The sequence below is a fragment of the Acanthopagrus latus genome, chromosome 18 (assembly GCF_904848185.1).
Source record: "Acanthopagrus latus isolate v.2019 chromosome 18, fAcaLat1.1, whole genome shotgun sequence".
Classification (NCBI taxonomy): Eukaryota; Metazoa; Chordata; class Actinopteri; order Spariformes; family Sparidae; genus Acanthopagrus; species Acanthopagrus latus.
The window spans coordinates 849,347-866,554 of record NC_051056.1 but is presented as its reverse complement, the minus strand read 5'-3'; the positions used below and the strand labels follow the sequence as shown (position 1 = coordinate 866,554).

The 17,208-nt window shown below is 42.6% G+C and overlaps 1 protein-coding gene across 2 annotated transcripts in view; it reads left to right on the top strand.

The window, feature by feature from the left end:
- The window catches only part of LOC119007418 (TBC1 domain family member 9B), a 30,867-nt gene that overhangs the window by 1,276 nt on the left and 12,383 nt on the right, over positions 1 to 17,208 (top strand). For both annotated transcript variants that reach the window (XM_037077087.1, XM_037077086.1), the window contains exons 2-18: positions 961 to 1,071; positions 1,151 to 1,269; positions 1,349 to 1,580; positions 1,845 to 2,103; positions 2,486 to 2,693; positions 3,083 to 3,280; positions 3,528 to 3,665; positions 7,774 to 7,924; positions 8,007 to 8,221; positions 9,307 to 9,424; positions 9,599 to 9,801; positions 10,779 to 10,861; positions 11,219 to 11,348; positions 11,452 to 11,550; positions 11,648 to 11,716; positions 13,660 to 13,900; positions 14,275 to 14,340. In XM_037077087.1, coding sequence (XP_036932982.1) covers positions 961 to 1,071; positions 1,151 to 1,269; positions 1,349 to 1,580; positions 1,845 to 2,103; positions 2,486 to 2,693; positions 3,083 to 3,280; positions 3,528 to 3,665; positions 7,774 to 7,924; positions 8,007 to 8,221; positions 9,307 to 9,424; positions 9,599 to 9,801; positions 10,779 to 10,861; positions 11,219 to 11,348; positions 11,452 to 11,550; positions 11,648 to 11,716; positions 13,660 to 13,900; positions 14,275 to 14,340 — 2,640 coding nt within the window. The remainder of the gene's footprint in view (positions 1 to 960; positions 1,072 to 1,150; positions 1,270 to 1,348; positions 1,581 to 1,844; positions 2,104 to 2,485; positions 2,694 to 3,082; positions 3,281 to 3,527; positions 3,666 to 7,773; positions 7,925 to 8,006; positions 8,222 to 9,306; positions 9,425 to 9,598; positions 9,802 to 10,778; positions 10,862 to 11,218; positions 11,349 to 11,451; positions 11,551 to 11,647; positions 11,717 to 13,659; positions 13,901 to 14,274; positions 14,341 to 17,208) is intronic.

Here is a 17,208-nt window from a genome sequence, read left to right as displayed (position 1 = left end):
TGTTATCAGCTGGATCTGTTAATTATTATAAGTCACATCAGAGAAAGAATCAGTTCAGACTGAACAGAGCTGTGACATCCTCACACATTAAACAAATATTTGAATTTTTTTTTTAAGAATAATTTTAAGACTGAAACATTTATCCATGAATCACTCAGTCAACTGCAAAATCATCACCTGGTGTCATTTGTCTGAATGTGGCAGTGAGTTCTCTCTTTTTCAGCTCAGTCATTTTATAATCTCAGATGAAAAAAATGGTTTGCAAACAGGGGCACCAGATGCCAATCGTACAAGTACAAAAATGTTTCCTGTGCATAAAATATTAATAGGATAACAAAACAGTATCTAACATATTGTATTACATGTGCAGAATTAAGCACGGTTATTGCACAGGGAACAAGAGAGTTGTTACTGTTGTTGCAGTTGAACCGGGGAAATCTAAATCTCCGACCAGAGGGAAGCGTTTCAAACTCAGAGTAAAGGGACCTGTGTGTTCCGTCTAATGGAGACCTGGACTTGCAGAGAAGCTGCTGGTCAAAGATAGTCATCAAAGAGGTTTACAGGACGCCTTTCACCTTATCAGCCACCTTCACATTGTGGTTAAGGTGTTTTTTGACCCTGATGTTCAGGTTACCAGCAGTGTGATTTGTTATTGTATTGATCGGTTCAGATCCTCTGATCATAGGTAAGCCAGCAGCTGATCAGAGGCCATGTGACATGTTGTGACGCGTCATTGTCCACCTGCTGTATTTTTAACTTTATAGACGTCCTCAGATCCGATCCATCAGAGAGAGATGAAGAGTTTTACTTTGATGATTATTTAGTTGGACTGAAAAACCCTCAGCCCGAGCAACTAACGTCTGCAGTCCTCCTGGTTCACCTGCCTGTTTGTCTTAAGGTCTCCTGGCTTGCCTCTGTCTTCAGGTCTCCTGCTTTACCTGTCTTTCTGTCTGACTGCAGGCCTCCTGGTTGGGACTCTGGATGTGGTTCTGGACTCGAGTGCTCGAGTGGCTCCTTACAGGATCCTTCTGCAGACGGCAGACTCTCAGATCTACTGGAATATTGCCTGTGGTGAGAAAGCTGGACTAGGAGCATTGGAATTGGCTGAATGTTTGTTTGATGTTTGTTGACCCTCAGCTCTGTCTTGTAGGCTCATCCAGGAAGGAGATCACAGATCACTGGGAATGGCTGGAGTCCAACCTGCTGCAGACCATCTCCATCTTTGACAACGATGAAGATGTCACCACCTTCGTCAAAGGAAAGATCTCTGTATGTCACTTCCTGTATGACCGACCGGTTCACTTGTCTTGTGTGTGATCCTGTTAGTGACTGATGTCACTTCCTGCAGGGCATCATTGCAGAGGAGAACCGGCCTAAACAGGGGGAGGATCAGGAAGAGGACTGTGGGAAGTTTCGGGAGGCGGAGCTGAAGATGAGGAGGCTGTTTGGGATGCCAGATGAAGAGAAGCTGGTGAATTATTATTCATGCAGCTACTGGAAGGGCCGAGTGCCACGGCAGGGCTGGCTCTACCTGTCCGTCAACCACCTGTGCTTCTACTCCTTTCTGCTGGGCAAGGAGGGTACGACATCACAGACAAGAGTCTAATGATGTCATATACAGTCTGTGATCTTTATTAAAGAGTAACTCAACATCCTGTTTTAGCTGAAGGAGCTTCTTCTGTAGTTTCATGTAAATGACCCTCTTCATGAACTAGTTCTAGTGTTTTACTACTCTACAAGGTTTGAAAAAAATATTTTGAAAAAAGACAGCACGATCAGCCCATTCTGTTATGTTTATATTTACATTCATATATGTAATATAGACTTCACTATTCAATCTCCAGTGACTCTGGTGGTGCAGTGGACGGAGGTGACCCAGCTGGAGAAGAACGCAACCCTGGTGTTTCCGGAGAGCGTTCGTGTCAGCACACGTCACACCGAACATTTCTTCTCCATGTTCCTCAATATCAACGACACTTTCAAGCTTATGGAGCAACTCGCCAACATCGCCATGCGCCAGCTACTTGACAATGAGGCGTTTGCTGCCGACCGCTCATTGCCCAAACCCAGCAAAACACTCAAGAACGTCTCTGCACTCAAGAGGTCTCACTCTGTTCAGTAACCATGTGCCTGATCAGACTGAGTGTTGAACAAATAAAAAACTCTTGATGATCTTGTTTGTGACACCAAGTCAGCACAAAGCTAAATGGTGTTACGGTGTTATACTATGTGAGCGTACTGCGCATACATGTGCAAAACAGAGTGCAGTGTCCTCATACATACATACATACATACATACATACATACATACATGTATACATTAAGTATTAAGTAAGTGATACGCATTGACAACATTTCTTTATCAACAGTCATGCAGTCTATGATGTACCTGAGCCATCAAACTAATGTCGCTGTGTCTTAGGCTGGACATCTATGCCTAAATTTTGATCTGATCCGCTGTTTCCTTACCATGTCATTGCTGCAGGGATTTTGACGCACGGGCAAAGAATGAGCGATACCGGACAATGTTCCGGCTGACACAGGATGAGCGCCTGGACGGACACACGGACTGCACGCTGTGGACGCCATTTGCTAAGATGCATGTGGTTGGGCAACTGTTCATATCCAACAATTACATCTGTTTTAACAGCAGAGAAGAAGACCTGTGTCAGCTCATCATCCCACTTAGAGAGGTAAACAAGTTGTTATAGAATCCATGTCAGTTGTCAGAGTCTATAGTCGGCAGTTCTGGGGGCCTCTGCAACCCACACCATCAGCATTTACTATCAGGGAGGCACTGTAGATAGAGCCCCCAAAAATGTGAACAGTAATTATTTCTGCTAAATGCAATGAGAATATTGAACCAGCACCTGTAAGTTTCTGATGTGTAGTATTCATATCTTTTAAAAGTCATGTTTGTTGATGATTTGTCTTGATGTGATGTGTGGTGAACACAAAACAATGTTCTATGTTGTGTAAAGCATGTATCAAGCTAATACAAGACATGTTAGGATTGTATTTCTTACACAGTTCTTCCGCTGTATTACACAATGATTTTTACCCAGCATTCCCTGCTCCTCAGGTGTCCATTGTGGAAAAGGCGGACAGCAGCAGCGTCCTGCCATGTCCCGTTTCCATCAGTACAAAGAACAAGATGAACTTCCTGTTTGCAAACCTCAAAGACAGAGACTTCCTGGTCCAACGCATTTCAGACTTCCTGCAGCGAACGCCTGACAGCTCATGGGGCGACACCAGCCCACTGTCGCCGATTGGTCACTCGGTGCGTCATTCGGATACAGGCTCTGATCTGCTCAGATCAGAAGATATTACTGAAGTCTAAAAGTGTATAGTAATACTTATATCACGCTTCTCAGAGGTGTAACAGTTATATGGTGAGCTCACAGAGTTTTGAGGCCAGCTCAGCTGTTGAATGTCTGCTGGGTCAGACGGTTTTAAGTTACAGTTAGAGGAATCCTGCAGAGGTAAAGTTTATTTTCCATTGTTGAAATGAGTGTTTGTGTCCTCAGACATCCTCCAGTGCCTCATCTGCAGGGTCAGAGTCCATCCACAGGGGTCGTCAGTACCACCTTGGTCTACCAACAGCTAGCCAGTGTCTGCTGCAGCTCTACCACCGCAACACACCTGAAGACCTGGGACCCAAAGCTGTGAGTTATAGAGAACTGTTCTGACATCATCAGACATTGAGGAGTACCTCCAGATACCTGGGAGTACCATTAGATTCCGAGGAGGACCGTCAGATTCTAAGCAGCACTGTTTGACTCTGAGGAATACTGGTCAATTCCAAGGGGTACTATTCCATGTCCATGAGCCCCTTTAGATTTTGAGTACTGCTAGATTCTGATGAATACTATTCAAATCTGATGACCACCCTCTGATACCGAAGAGTACCAGTAGATTCCAACTAGTACCTTTAGATTACAAGGAGTACCACTAAATTCCAAGGAGGATTGCTAGATTCCAAGGAGTACTGCTAGATTCTGAGGAGTACCTTCTGATTCCGAGGAGTACTGCTAGATTCAAAAGGTGTACCACTAGATTCCGAGAAGTAAAACTAGATTCCGTGTAGTACTGCTTGATTCCAAGTTCCAAGGAACATCATTAGACTCCAAGAAGCACGTGAGATTTTGAGTACTCCTAAATTCAAAGTATCGTGTTGATGAAAGTTCTCAGTCATCCAGGTAAATCCTTGTGTCAGTTTGTTGAAGATGTTTCACCTCTCATCCAAGGGGCTTCTTCAGTTCTAACCAACTGGAGGAGGGGCAGGCGTTTAAACTTTGTGTGTTCTTACGGAGTCGTTAAAGAAACGTGTGAGCTTGAGTTTCAGTGTCGTTAGGGTCACTTGTGGATTGATCAAACCAGCCTTCTTGTGGATTGCTAAGGCTAGGTGAGCCCAGGTGTGAATGGCTGTTAAGCGGTCTGGGGAGAGAACTCAGTATTTAATTGTAGGTGGCTGATAGGTAATGTATTAGGCCACCTCCTCTGTTCAAAGACACTCATTCTAGTTTGACGTAGATGGATTCCTTAACTCCTCTTTCAAATCATCTGTCCTCTCTAGACAAGATGTTTACATTGTTGTCCTCGAAGGAATGATTTTTCTCCTTCAGCTATAATTGGACAGCAGAGTCTTGATCTGAGGAGTTTGCCCTCCTGTATTGTGCTATTCCTTTATGGAGAGGTTGTTTTGTCTCTTCATTGTTAAAATCTGTGCAGTCCTGGCTGCAATTAACAGCATAAACTACATTTCTCTGTTTTATGCCTGGGTGTTTTGTCCTTTGGATGGACAAGTTTCTAAAGTTAAACTTAGTTAAAGTTAAAGTGAACCAGAATGGTGTTTATTAAAAATCCTCCATTTCTCCAATGTTCCTGCCACATAGGGAATGACAGTGTTGTTATTTTTTCTCGTCTCTGCTCTGACTCTTTGAGAGGTTTTGACAATTCAAAGTAGTATCTTTAGATAAAGAGGACTACAATTAGATTCGTAGGAGTATTTTCCCAGCTAGGGATGCACTTATCCCATTTTTTTTTTTTCAAACTGAGTACGTGTACAAGTATTTTAATTTGTGTACTTGCCGATACCGAGTTCTGATACCAATATTTCTACCACAAAAGTAACTATTGGGTTACAGATACACCGAATTGGAAGACAGGATTTTCTTTCTCCTCTGCTTATTACAACAAATGATAATAAATTAAATATGAATAACCACCATTTCCTGTGTCAACAGAAGCCTCCACATTGGCACTGTCTTCACAACTGACAAAATGAAACCTGACAAAATATCAATGAAATTTGACAAATTAAACAATGAAACTTATTACACAGTTAACACAGTCAACTTAATATCTCAATTAAATGATTGCACGGTCTCCACACAGATATACACTATATTGCCCAAAGTATTCGCTCACCTGCCTTGACTCGCATAGGAACTTAAGTGACATCCCATTCTTAATCCATAGGGTTAAATATGATGTCTGTCCACCCTTTGCCGCTATAACAGCTTAAACTCTTCTGGGAAGTGCTTTCCACAAGGTTTAGGAGTATGTTGAAGCACATTTGTGAAGTCACACACTGATGTTGGATGGGAGGGCCTGGCTCTCAGTCTCCACTTTAATTCATCCCAAAGGTTTTCTATCATGCTGAGGTCAGGACTCTGTGCAGGCCAGTCAAATTCATCCACACCAAACTTTCTCACTCCGATCCAGTTTTGCTCTTCCGTCCGCTGTCTGGTCATCCCCACTAACGTTAGTCCGCCACGGCGCAGTACGGTAAGCAGCTGGCGTTGCGAGGCCGAGGGGTTTCCACGATAATGTTTAAAAAAACAGGAAGTGTTCCCGACCAAAGGACATTAGAAAAACTTTTTGTCTCTTTTTTGAGAATTGTGTGCTGGTGTCAACACGGAGTGTTTTATTTTGAAATGTAACAGGATGTTATATTGTTATTTCTGTGCTTGACTTCCTGTCTGATCGGTGCTAAATTCAGCTGAGTTGCTGCATTGTGCTCCGGCATCTGCCAGATTTTTATATCTGGTCATGGCCCTGGTTATGTGTTCAGGAGTATTTGTAATTGCATAGTTTCTGTTCTGTTGAAGCTTCATTATTACCTTGTAGTAGTAAAAAGAAGGTTGAATCTTTTAACGTCTTGTAAAGTCTTTATACTTTTACACAAAATTACATGTTGTAGTATCGATAAGAGTATCGATAAGTATCGGTACCGATAAGGAGTATCGGTATCGGTATCTATAAAATACTAACGATATCCATCCCTAATGCTGAAGCATTCAGAGTTCCTTTCACTGGAACTAAGGGGCCAAGCCCAGCTCCTGAAAAACAACCCCACACCATAATCCCCCTCCACCAAACTTAAGACTTGGCACAATGCTGTCAGACAAGTACCGTTCTCCTGGCAACCGCCAAACCCAGACTAGAGATGTTTTATTTTCTTATCTCTTAAAGGAAAAGCTGCTTTTAAAAGTAGAATAGTGAAAATAAATAAAAGAGCTTTTTAAAAGTTATGCATCTTAAAATAAAGTACTTAATTTAAAAACATTTCTGTTTCTGTTTCCCCTCAAGTAAGGTTTCAGCTATTGCATTCATACACTTCTGGACAACCCCTCCATCTGTAAATGGCTTTTTGGATTGGCCCACAATCCAAGCGACTCTGGATTGAACATTCATCAGCTCTTAGAGACAACATTTGGAGTTGTGTCTCTCTGTAGTCTCTCCCTGTATCACTCACTCATTGTTAAAATAATTCTGCGATAATTTAGAACTGGAGGAAGGAGATCAGAATCAGCTCAAGGTTCAAACAAGGTTTTAATCTTGTACAAGAGGAGCATTCACAGAGCAACATGCAGGTCTGTTACAAAGTGAAGACTCAATATGTAAAGAGAAAAGCATGGTATTTATCCCTCTCTGTGGGTGTGTTTTTCACTACAATAGTTCCTAATTTATGACCTGCACTTAAAGGGATACTTCACAGAGAAGGAAGTGATAAGCTCCAGTGGTCACTCTTCACCAGACATAGGTAATAAAATGGACTAAAACAAGGTCACAAGTTACAGGTCATGTTAAACAACTACGTTGATCATTCCTGTGTAAGACTTCAGTTCACATCTTTGTTTTAAATACAAAATTTTCATCACACTCATCTTTCCATCTGTCACTCACTTCTCACCTCTTTCACCTGTCTAAATTCAGAGTCGCAATGTTTATTGCCTGGAATGCACAGATTTGATTGGCTGAGCAGCATCACGTGGGATGGCTTAATTTGCATGCAGTTGGTCAGTGGACTTCCTGATCTGCTAAACTGGTGGCACCGGTCAATATAAAAGCACCCCGTCAATATTTATAATACTTAAATAACTTATTGACTATAGGTCCAGGTCTGTATAGGACGGCATCTGGGTCTGGACCCAGACCACGGTCCGCCTGTCTGAACTGACAACAAGAAATGTCAAGCTGCCCTCTGGTCGCAGTCTTCAATTTCATGCAATGTAAGGCCTAATGCAATAAAGTGGTATCGGTGAGTGGCATCCGTATGGGTACATGAGCACAGTATAACCGAACCCAATAACCGATGCCAGTATCGCTATCGATACATCCATAGTCCCAGCATAAACTGGTTGACGAAGCATCAATCCATACTGAAATGTTGATGTGTGAGATGAAGCCACAGTTCAATGTTCCTGTGTCATAATGTGTAAGTAAATCCTCCCCTACCTCTTCACCTCCTCACTCCCACCCCTGCAGATGAAAGAGAAGATGAAAGAGGAAGCTTGGAACATCCATTTCTCAGAGTTTGGTCGAGGTGTCTGCATGTATCGAACCTCCAGAACCAGAGAACTCATCCTTAATGGGATCCCAGAGCGCCTGAGAGGAGAGCTGTGGTTGCTGTTCTCAGGTAACTATTCATTCATTTATTCATTCAAAATGCAATCTGAACTTTGATGTATACGTGTTCATCTGTCTATCTATCTGTATAGGAGCGCAGAACGAAATGGCGACACACCCTGGTTACTATGGTGATCTGGTGGAGCAAGCCATGGGGATGTGTTCATTGGCCACTGAAGAAATTGAGCGCGACCTTCACCGCTCGATGCCTGAGCATCGAGCATTCCAGAATGAAACAGGCATTGCTGCACTGCGCCGTGTCCTCACCAGCTATGCCCACCGCAACCCTGGCATCGGATACTGTCAAGTAAATATAACTTAATATTCAATAAATATTAGGGGTGGGAAAAATAATTGATTCTTAGATGAATCGCGATTCGGATGATTCTAAATCGATTCACAAATGTCAAAAATCTATTTTCTACATGACGGAATGCAAGAGGCGGAACTCAGAAGTGCGGAAATGCAGCGCCCGGACAGTTGACAGTGTGCACACAACAAAAAACATGGGATGTGTTGTGAATGTCTGTACTTGCAAAGAACTCATGGGTGGAACGTCTGAGGCATTTGTTAACGCCGAGCGGCTCGAGAGCAGCGTGGAGACCGCTGCGTGTTAGCCGTTGGCTGTTGGCTGTTGGCTGTCGGCTGTGGCGTCGAGTGCGCAGCGTCCAGTTTAACTTGTGACGCCTGTAACTATCATTCACACTGCATTCAAATGGCTACTTAAAGCCATTGTTATTAAGCTGAATCCAAGTCGATGTGAAAACTGTACACTGTCATACAGCTTGCACATGATGTTGAAATCCAGCCCGAACTCAGCGTGAGGTCAGTCAGCTGTGGCAAAGTGTGAGACGTCCAGATCAACCTGTGATATAAACACCTGTATCGACTGTCGAGCAGCTGCAGCTGTACTAATGTACTACATGCTGCTACAGGCACACTATTTTTCCTTTTGGTTCTTTGCAAAGCTGGATGTTTGCTAGCAAATGTAACCTTCCAGTTGACTCGCCACATTTCTTTCATTTGTTTTATTAATTGAATATATTGGAAGGAAATTAAGTATGGATCATTACAAATACTTTGCTTTGAAAGTGCAAAGTAGTCACAGTGAAAAAAAAAGTAGGAAGTGATTAGCAAACTCATATTTCATTATTATTATTATTATTATTATTTTATATCATGCATGGAAATGTACATTAAAAAATTGCTGCATTGATATGCATCGAGAATCGGTTTAGAATCGAATCGTTGCCCTCTGAAATGGAATTGAATCGAATCGAATCATGAGGTCCCAAGAGATTCCCACCACTAATAAATATAATGCACAGTGATACTATTAAATAATAGCGTATTAATACAAACTGATACATATTCTGCCATTCCCCCCTCCAGGCAATGAACATTGTCACCTCTGTGCTGTTGCTCTACTGTCCAGAGGAGGAAGCATTCTGGCTGTTGGTGGCACTTTGTGAGCGGATGTTGCCTGACTACTACAACACCCGAGTTGTAGGTTTGTAACAACACTGTGGTCTGTTATTTTCTGTCACTGTTGTCACATAAATGAATATCTGGTTTACTGGAGAGTTAAAGCTGTACAACAAGAAGCCAAGTGATTAGTGTAGACTGCTAAATCTGCAGCCACAGGGGGCACTCTCCCAGTTTGATGTATTTTTGGTCCCTGCAGGTGCTCTGGTAGACCAGGGGGTGTTTGAGGACCTGACCCGAGCCTTCCTCCCCCTGCTGTATGAACACATGCAGGAGCTGGGAGTTATCTCCACGATCAGCCTCTCCTGGTTCCTCACACTCTTCCTGTCTGTGATGCCCTTTGACAGTGCTGTGCTATTGGTTGATTGCTTTTTCTACGAGGGCATCAAGGTCATCTTCCAGGTCAGAGTCACTGCGGCTTACTGACTATAAATTGTTAACTGTTCTTGTGTACATCCATGGAAACATACAATACTGATGGAGATGTAAGAAGCACAGTTTGAACTCGGGATGTCCCGATGAGGTTCTTTTTACCCCAATCCCGATCAGAGTCCTTTAATATTTAGTCAGTGCCAATACCCAGTCCTGATCCGATACTTAGCTTTAACTAATATTTTCCTTGATAATACAGCTGCATTTAGAAAAAAAGCACCTGCATCCAAGCTGTTCCCTAGTGTGCATACCGGCACAGTGGGGATTCAAAAACTCCATATGACGAAGAAAATCCTGATCCTCTACCACGGAGATAAGCCGTTTATCCAGAGCGATTAATTTAATTACAGTACATTCTTCTCTGTAATATTTTAATATTTTATTGTACCAAATGAGCATTATTAAATGCAGCTCTTTTGTTACCCCTCTGTGCAGTGGTAATATTGCAGATGTTACATGTCACAGCTGGACTGCTTTTGCTTTCTAATTTAACTAATTTCCACACTGCAGGTTTGCCAGAGTAACGTAACATTATGTGCTCTGACGTAAAAGAAAAAAAAAAATTGTATTTGGTTCCACATTCAAAATTGCTGATCCCGATTAGTGGAAAAATGCCCGTATCAACCCCAATCCCAATCCTGCAGATCAGCTTGGGACAGTTTGAACTGTTTGAAGGAGATCACATTGCAAGTGGAAAATGGAATGAGAACAATAGAAACAATGGAATAGGGCATATGATTGTGGTGTATGTGAGTGCAAATTTGTATTGCCAGTGGAAATATACGTTGTTCAGTGATAGCATCCAGAGCTAGTGTACCCTTTATACTGTGCTATTTAGTGTTCACTGTTAGATTAGCTGTATTAGAAAATGTCAGTGGGCATCACACAGCATAGTCAGCACTCCTCACCTCTGACCTCTAACTTAACTACTTAAAATTAATCTGCAGGTGGCGCTGGCTGTACTTCATGACAACATGGATGCTCTCCTGTCCTGCAGTGACGAAGGGGAAGCAATGACAATCCTGGGCAGGTAAGAGTCCAGACTGGGGAGTAGAGGTCCAGACTGGGCAGGTAGAGTTACCGATTGCCCAGGTAAGAGTCCAGACTGGGCAGGTAGAGGTCCAGACTGGGCATGAGGGACTCCAGAGTGGCCAGGTAGAGGTCCAGCCCAGAGGGGTAGATGTCAAGACTGGTCAGGTAAAGGTCCAGACTGTGCAAGTAGAAGTCTGGACTGGGAAGAAACTGGGCAGCTAACTGGGCAGCTAATGTGTGTGTGTGTGTGTGTGTGTGTGTGTGTGTGTGTGTGTGTGTGTGTCTGTGTGTGTGTGTATGTGTGTGTGTGTGGGGCGGGGGGGTGTGCGGGCATGCGTGCGTGTTTTGGCGTCAGGTACCTGGATAATGTTGTGAATAAACAGACGGTGGCTCAGCCTATCCCTCACCTCCATGCCCTTCTAACGAGTGGGGATGACCCTCCACTGGAGATCGACATCTTCAACCTCATCAAGTCATCTTATGAGGTCAGATGACAGTCAGTGACACAGTCTAATTCCTGCTGCAGTGTCTCAGTCTAATTCCTAGGTCTGTTGAGGTCATTTCAGTCTCTCTTTCTTCTCTGAGCAGAAGTTTGGCACCTTGCGCTCTGACGTCATCGAGCAGATGAGGTTCAAGCAGAGGTTAAAGGTCATCCAGTCGCTGGAGGACACAGCCAAGAGGAGTGTGGTGGGTAATCTTAGGGTAGTCCTGCCTAATGCTAACATGCTAATGTAATGTAACATGGGGCAGTGTTAAAGATGTGTGTGTGTGTGTGTGTATGCAGGTGAGAGCGATGATGACGGAGTCCGCCTTCAGTATCGAGGAGCTGGAGGAGCTGTACTGTCTCTTTAAGGTTGGAACAAACTGTTCTTAAAAAAGTTCAGACATTTAACAACGCATGAACAATACATGTTTTTGAGACATCAAACGTTTCATTACATTTGCTACGATCAGATTAGTCATGATTATAATATTATAATCAGATGAGAATAATCAGGAATCACTTGTATACAACTGCAGGTGAAGCTGTGTTGAACTTCAACTTTAAACCCAACATTTCACTTAAATGTTGCCACACTAAACTCTACTGTGGTTTGTTCTTAAGCAGCCAATCGGACTGAACATTCACTGCTGTGTTCACAGTTCACTGCTAACCTGAGTTTGATGTTGGCACATCTGGCTCTGTGCAGTTTAGGTGGGAGCTCTTAAAGTCTGTTTAAAGCACCAATAAATTTGTGTTAATGAGTTTGTCACACCACAGATACATGTGGCATTGACCACTGAGCCAAATGTGAAAGATTAAAGAATTGCTAAGTATATAAAATTAGGTGTCAAAAAAATTGAAAAGCAAGCACTTCTCTCTGCTGTGAAACGCTGGGGGTGTGTCAGTTAAAGGCGCTGGAACCATGCCCACGTGCAGGAGGGGAGCTTCCTCCATGTACTTACTTTCCATACTTCTTTCATACAGTTACTTTTCTGATAGTTACTTTATTACCACAAGCTCCCCAATTACTCAGTCTGCCCAATTTTTATCAGTTGTCAGGGATAATACAAGCTGTGGAATAGCTTTAGTTGTGAAATGATCGAATCATGTATGCTGTATGTGCACAGAAAAAGATAACTCGCATATAAAAAATGCACTCAGGGCGCTCATTTTAGGTGTCCCTCGGTCTATCTTTTACATTACACACAAACATAACACCCCAGTCTACATACAATTCCTTGTCATAGCTATATTGGCGCACATAAAATATTACCTGTGGATTATCATTGTGCTGTCAGATGGACTCCGCTCAGGGAATGAGACCAAATCATGTCATGATTAAATGCAATAACATTTGCATTTAATCACTTTCAGGATTTGCAACTTCACTTTCATAACATAAGCACACACTCTCTGGCGGGCACGTAACGTTAATTCCAGTGGCGGCAGGACAGAGAGGGTCGGAGGTGGGCACATAATGCCGGTGGCTGTGATGGTGGCACCCGCTGTTGGCGGGATGGAGAGGGTCGGAGGCGGGCACATAATTCCGGTGGCGGAGATGAGAGCACCTGCTGTCGGCAGGACAGGAGGATGCAAGGCAGAGGGTCAGTTCGGCCCCACTGACCAGCATCAGCGGACTCTTCAGAAGTCTAGACTTTACCTGGTAATAGCTGCTGTAACTGTCGGGGGTAAAGTGGACACTGCAGAGACAGGTGTTGGTGGTGATTTTGAACTCTCCACAGAAGCTCCTCTTGACAAAATCGATCCACCGTTTCTTGATGTTGTAGTCCGCAGGAAACTTAAATAAGCTAGCGGTGCTGTTACCCTGCACACTGTGGCATCCAGGAAAGGTGCATGAGCGAGGTGGGGTCACACGACTGGTTAGCTGACTGGTTGACTGGTTAGCTAGCTGCAAACTATCGTAAGAGATGCTAGCCAAGACTGGAGAGTGAGCGGAAAAATCATGAAGCTAATGTGCTGAATGTAGTTCTGCAGCAGGGCGGGGTTTATGCTAATGATGGCCACATTATGTAACGCGTAATGCTTTCTGACCCACCCATTAAATCCAGACCACAGAAATTTTGAAACACAGTTTGTGAGCCTAGCTCCACAATTAAATTCTAAATGGTTGAATGGCTCTTTACATGTTTTAAGGAAATACATTTATGACCTATTTAATGTGTTTAGAAGAAAATGGCTGAATTTCCTTTACACGGACTTCAATTTGTGTAGCTGCTGTAGGCTGTGACCTGCTGACAATAAATCAAAACAGGATGTACTCACAGTGTGACCTCTCTCCATCTTCACTTCAGTCCAAACACATGACGAGCTGTTATTGGGGCTCCACCAGCTCTGCAGCTGAGCGTCATGATCCCAGCCTGCCATACCTGGAGCAGTACCGCATCGACCCGGTTCAGTTCACCCAGCTGTTCACCGTGCTCGCTCCCTGGGTCTGTGGAGGCCACACTACGACACTGTCAGCCCGTCTCTTCAGACTCCTGGACCAAAACCAGGATGGACTGGTCAATTTCAAAGAGTTCATCACTGGACTCAGTGAGTCCAGATGCAGGAGCTCTGAGTTAAAGGTTCAGTGTGTAAGATTTGAATATAATATACATAACATGGCGAATGTTTTCATCAGTGTGTAATCAGTGTTACCTCAGAATGAGTCTTTTATATCTACAATCCATCATGTTTCTACAGGAGTCCATAGCAGACCAACTCTGCAGAGGGAAGTTCATGTATTTAGTATTTTTAGTGATCACCTTAGGGTAGGATGAGGCGAGGGGTATTCAGTTGGTTGCAATTACAGATAGATGTGACTAAATCTACACACTGGACCTTTAAACTCCTAGATACTCAGACATTTATCTCAGTTGTTTGTCTGTGTTGTTTTCCCATCAGTTTGTTGTGTTGTGTGTCTACAGGTGGGATGTATCATGGAGACATGACAGAGAAACTTAAACTGCTGTACAAGCTCCACCTCCCACCAGGTAATAGACTGCCATATGAATGTGGGGATCTTGTGCTAATTCTTTGCCTCCTGCTCTGTGTCAGAGGCAGCAAGAGTTGAAATTTCGCTCCTGCACTGATACGCCTCTGGAGATACTATCGGAGGCACAGCATTGGCGAACCAAACCAGTGTGAATGGATAAGCCGGCGTTATGGAGCGAGGGTGTGTCAGTCTGACAGTCTGATAAATACACAGGTCCTTCACTCAACTAAGTAAAGAGAAATGTCCAACAAAGCAATGTCACGTGACCAAACACTGTCTTTGGCAACATGTACGAGGAAAAAAATAGCGCAGATATACTGTCTCTCCTCCTGACTGTCCTCCTGTCTGTTCTACTGTCTCTTCACCACATTTCGTCCCAAAAAACAGCAACTGTCAGTGGCAAAAAACTTAAACTCACCAAGTGTTTTTGTTGAGAAAAATCACTGCAACAGTCAGCCCTCTACACCGAGACTTCAGTGAACGTTCCCCCCGAAAACAGCCTCCCTCCCCGCAAGTGAGAGATTCAGACAGTGTCCAGTTTATTGATGGTGATTATGAAATAATGTAATTTAGAGTGAAAAAATTAACCCTTTAGGCACTAGGTTTTATTTTTAAAAATACTAGATTTTGACATCTAAATTTCAAAAGAATGACCTAAAATTTCAAAATCTTGAGAGTAAATTTTCCCATCTAATTTGTATATTATGACCTCATATGGCAGCGGCCATATTGGATTAAGGTATTCCAAGAAATACCTGATATTTTGAAAGAGAGTTGAACTTATTTCATCATAGTCATCCCCTCCATCCATTTGTTATGTTGTCCACACATCAAATGAACAGAAGTAAACTGTAAGCCAATAGTCGTAAAATAGAACTATTACTACACCACAAAGCTCTTTTAGTATTTTTTTGGGGGGGGGGGGTTCTTTTTTTTTTTCTTCCCTATGTCTTGTTTTCTCTTCTCTTTATTATTATTATTATTATTATTATTATTATTAATAATAATAATAATAATAATAATAATAATAATAATAATAATAATAATAATAATAGCAGTAGGTGTCTTTTAGCTGCAGAGGCCTTATCTGTGCCCATCTATCCAGATAAAAGTTTGTAGTATCTGTAAATTCTGCCTATTACTTGTTTTGTGTTAACTTTACATTTTAAAATTATTTCAAGCAGAGATTCAGGAGGAGTCAATGGGAAACAGACAGAGTTGGAAGCCACAAAACCTCTAAGCTGTAAATACCTGTAAAAATGTGATTTATGAAGACCATATTTCAGTTGCAATTGTATAAAAGTGGCAAACCTATTTTTGATGTAGAGGTCAGATAATGTATCTATTCCATTTCTTGCCCAGACATTAAAAGCATCATCCATCATTGATGGGACAAACATGATTCTTCATCAGTGGTGTAACAAGTGAATGATTAGTTAGGTTAAAGGTCCTTCTAAACTGGTTCCAGGTTTTAATTGAATGGATAACAACTGGATTGGTGGAGAAGGCTGAGATAGGTTGTTTGAAAGGCAATTTGGAACATAATAAAGCTGCTGGAGAGGTAGATCCAATGGATGCTTTCTCTAACACAGTCTACTCAGTACTATTGGCATCTGTGCTATCATTTCTCAACCAATACAGCAGTGCTCTTATATTAGTGGCCCAATAGTAATACATAAATTTTTGTCTGGTCAGACGAAATAATAAAGGGGATAATATTTTCAAGGCGACGTGCCAAAAAATTGGCAAGAATCTTTGCATCTGTGTTCAGCAACGAAACAGGGCGAACTGCAATTAAGGGTTTTTTTATCGTTTTTAAGTAATAAAGAGATCACTGCTTGACGCATGGTTGGGGGCAAACAATTGGTGACTAAAGGCTCTTCAAATACTGACAATAGCAAAGGAGATAACTGGTCGGTACTCTCCAGTAAATTTGGTTGAGAAACCATCTGGCCCTGGAGATTTGCCACTTGGCACGGCACCTATTGCTGACACTATCTCCCTGACTGAGAAATCCCTTTCCAGTTCGGCCGAGAGTTCTGCACCTACAGAAGGCATCTTCAAGGATTTAAAAAAGTCTTCTAGGACAACAGGATTAGTAGGCACATCCGAGGTATAAAGTAATTGATAGAATTTCCTGATACAGGGATTGATCTTCTCATTGTCAGTGCATTTTAAACCACAGTCATCGTTAATTTCAGGAATGGATTGATTAGCAGTTCTTTGGCACAGCTGGTGGGCAAGTGCTCGGCCAGACTTTTTCCTGTGTTCTTAATGACTATGTCTTGACTTGGAAATAAGGTATTCAGCATGTCGGGTGGACAGGAGATCAAACTCTGTCTGTAATGACAAGCGTTTTTTAGTTACATCTGCTGATAGGGAATTGCCATGCAGCCTGTCTAACTCTAATATCTCATCTGCTAAATTTTTTAATACGCTCAGTACTAGCCCTTTTTTTATTTGCGCAGTAACAGATAATTTGACCCCTTAGATATGCCTTTAGCGACTCCCAGACCGTAGATGGCAACATACCTGGGGTTTGATTAATGTCGAGGAACATTTTAATTTCAGAAGATATGAACTCAGTGAACTCATCTTCCGACAAAAGCAAGGGGTTAAACCGCCATGGACGGTATGTAGATTGTGTATTAGGAATGTACAATTTCATGGTTAAGGGATCATGATCCGAGATGACCATAGCCCCATAATCACATTCTTTTGTGAGATGCAGAATTCTTTTATCCAGGAAAAAGTAATCAATACGTGAGTACGTCTTGTGAACCGGGGAAAAGTAAGAGTACGCCCTAGTGGTGGGATTGCGAAACCGCCACACATCCGTAACACCATAGGTCTTTATTAATAGCTG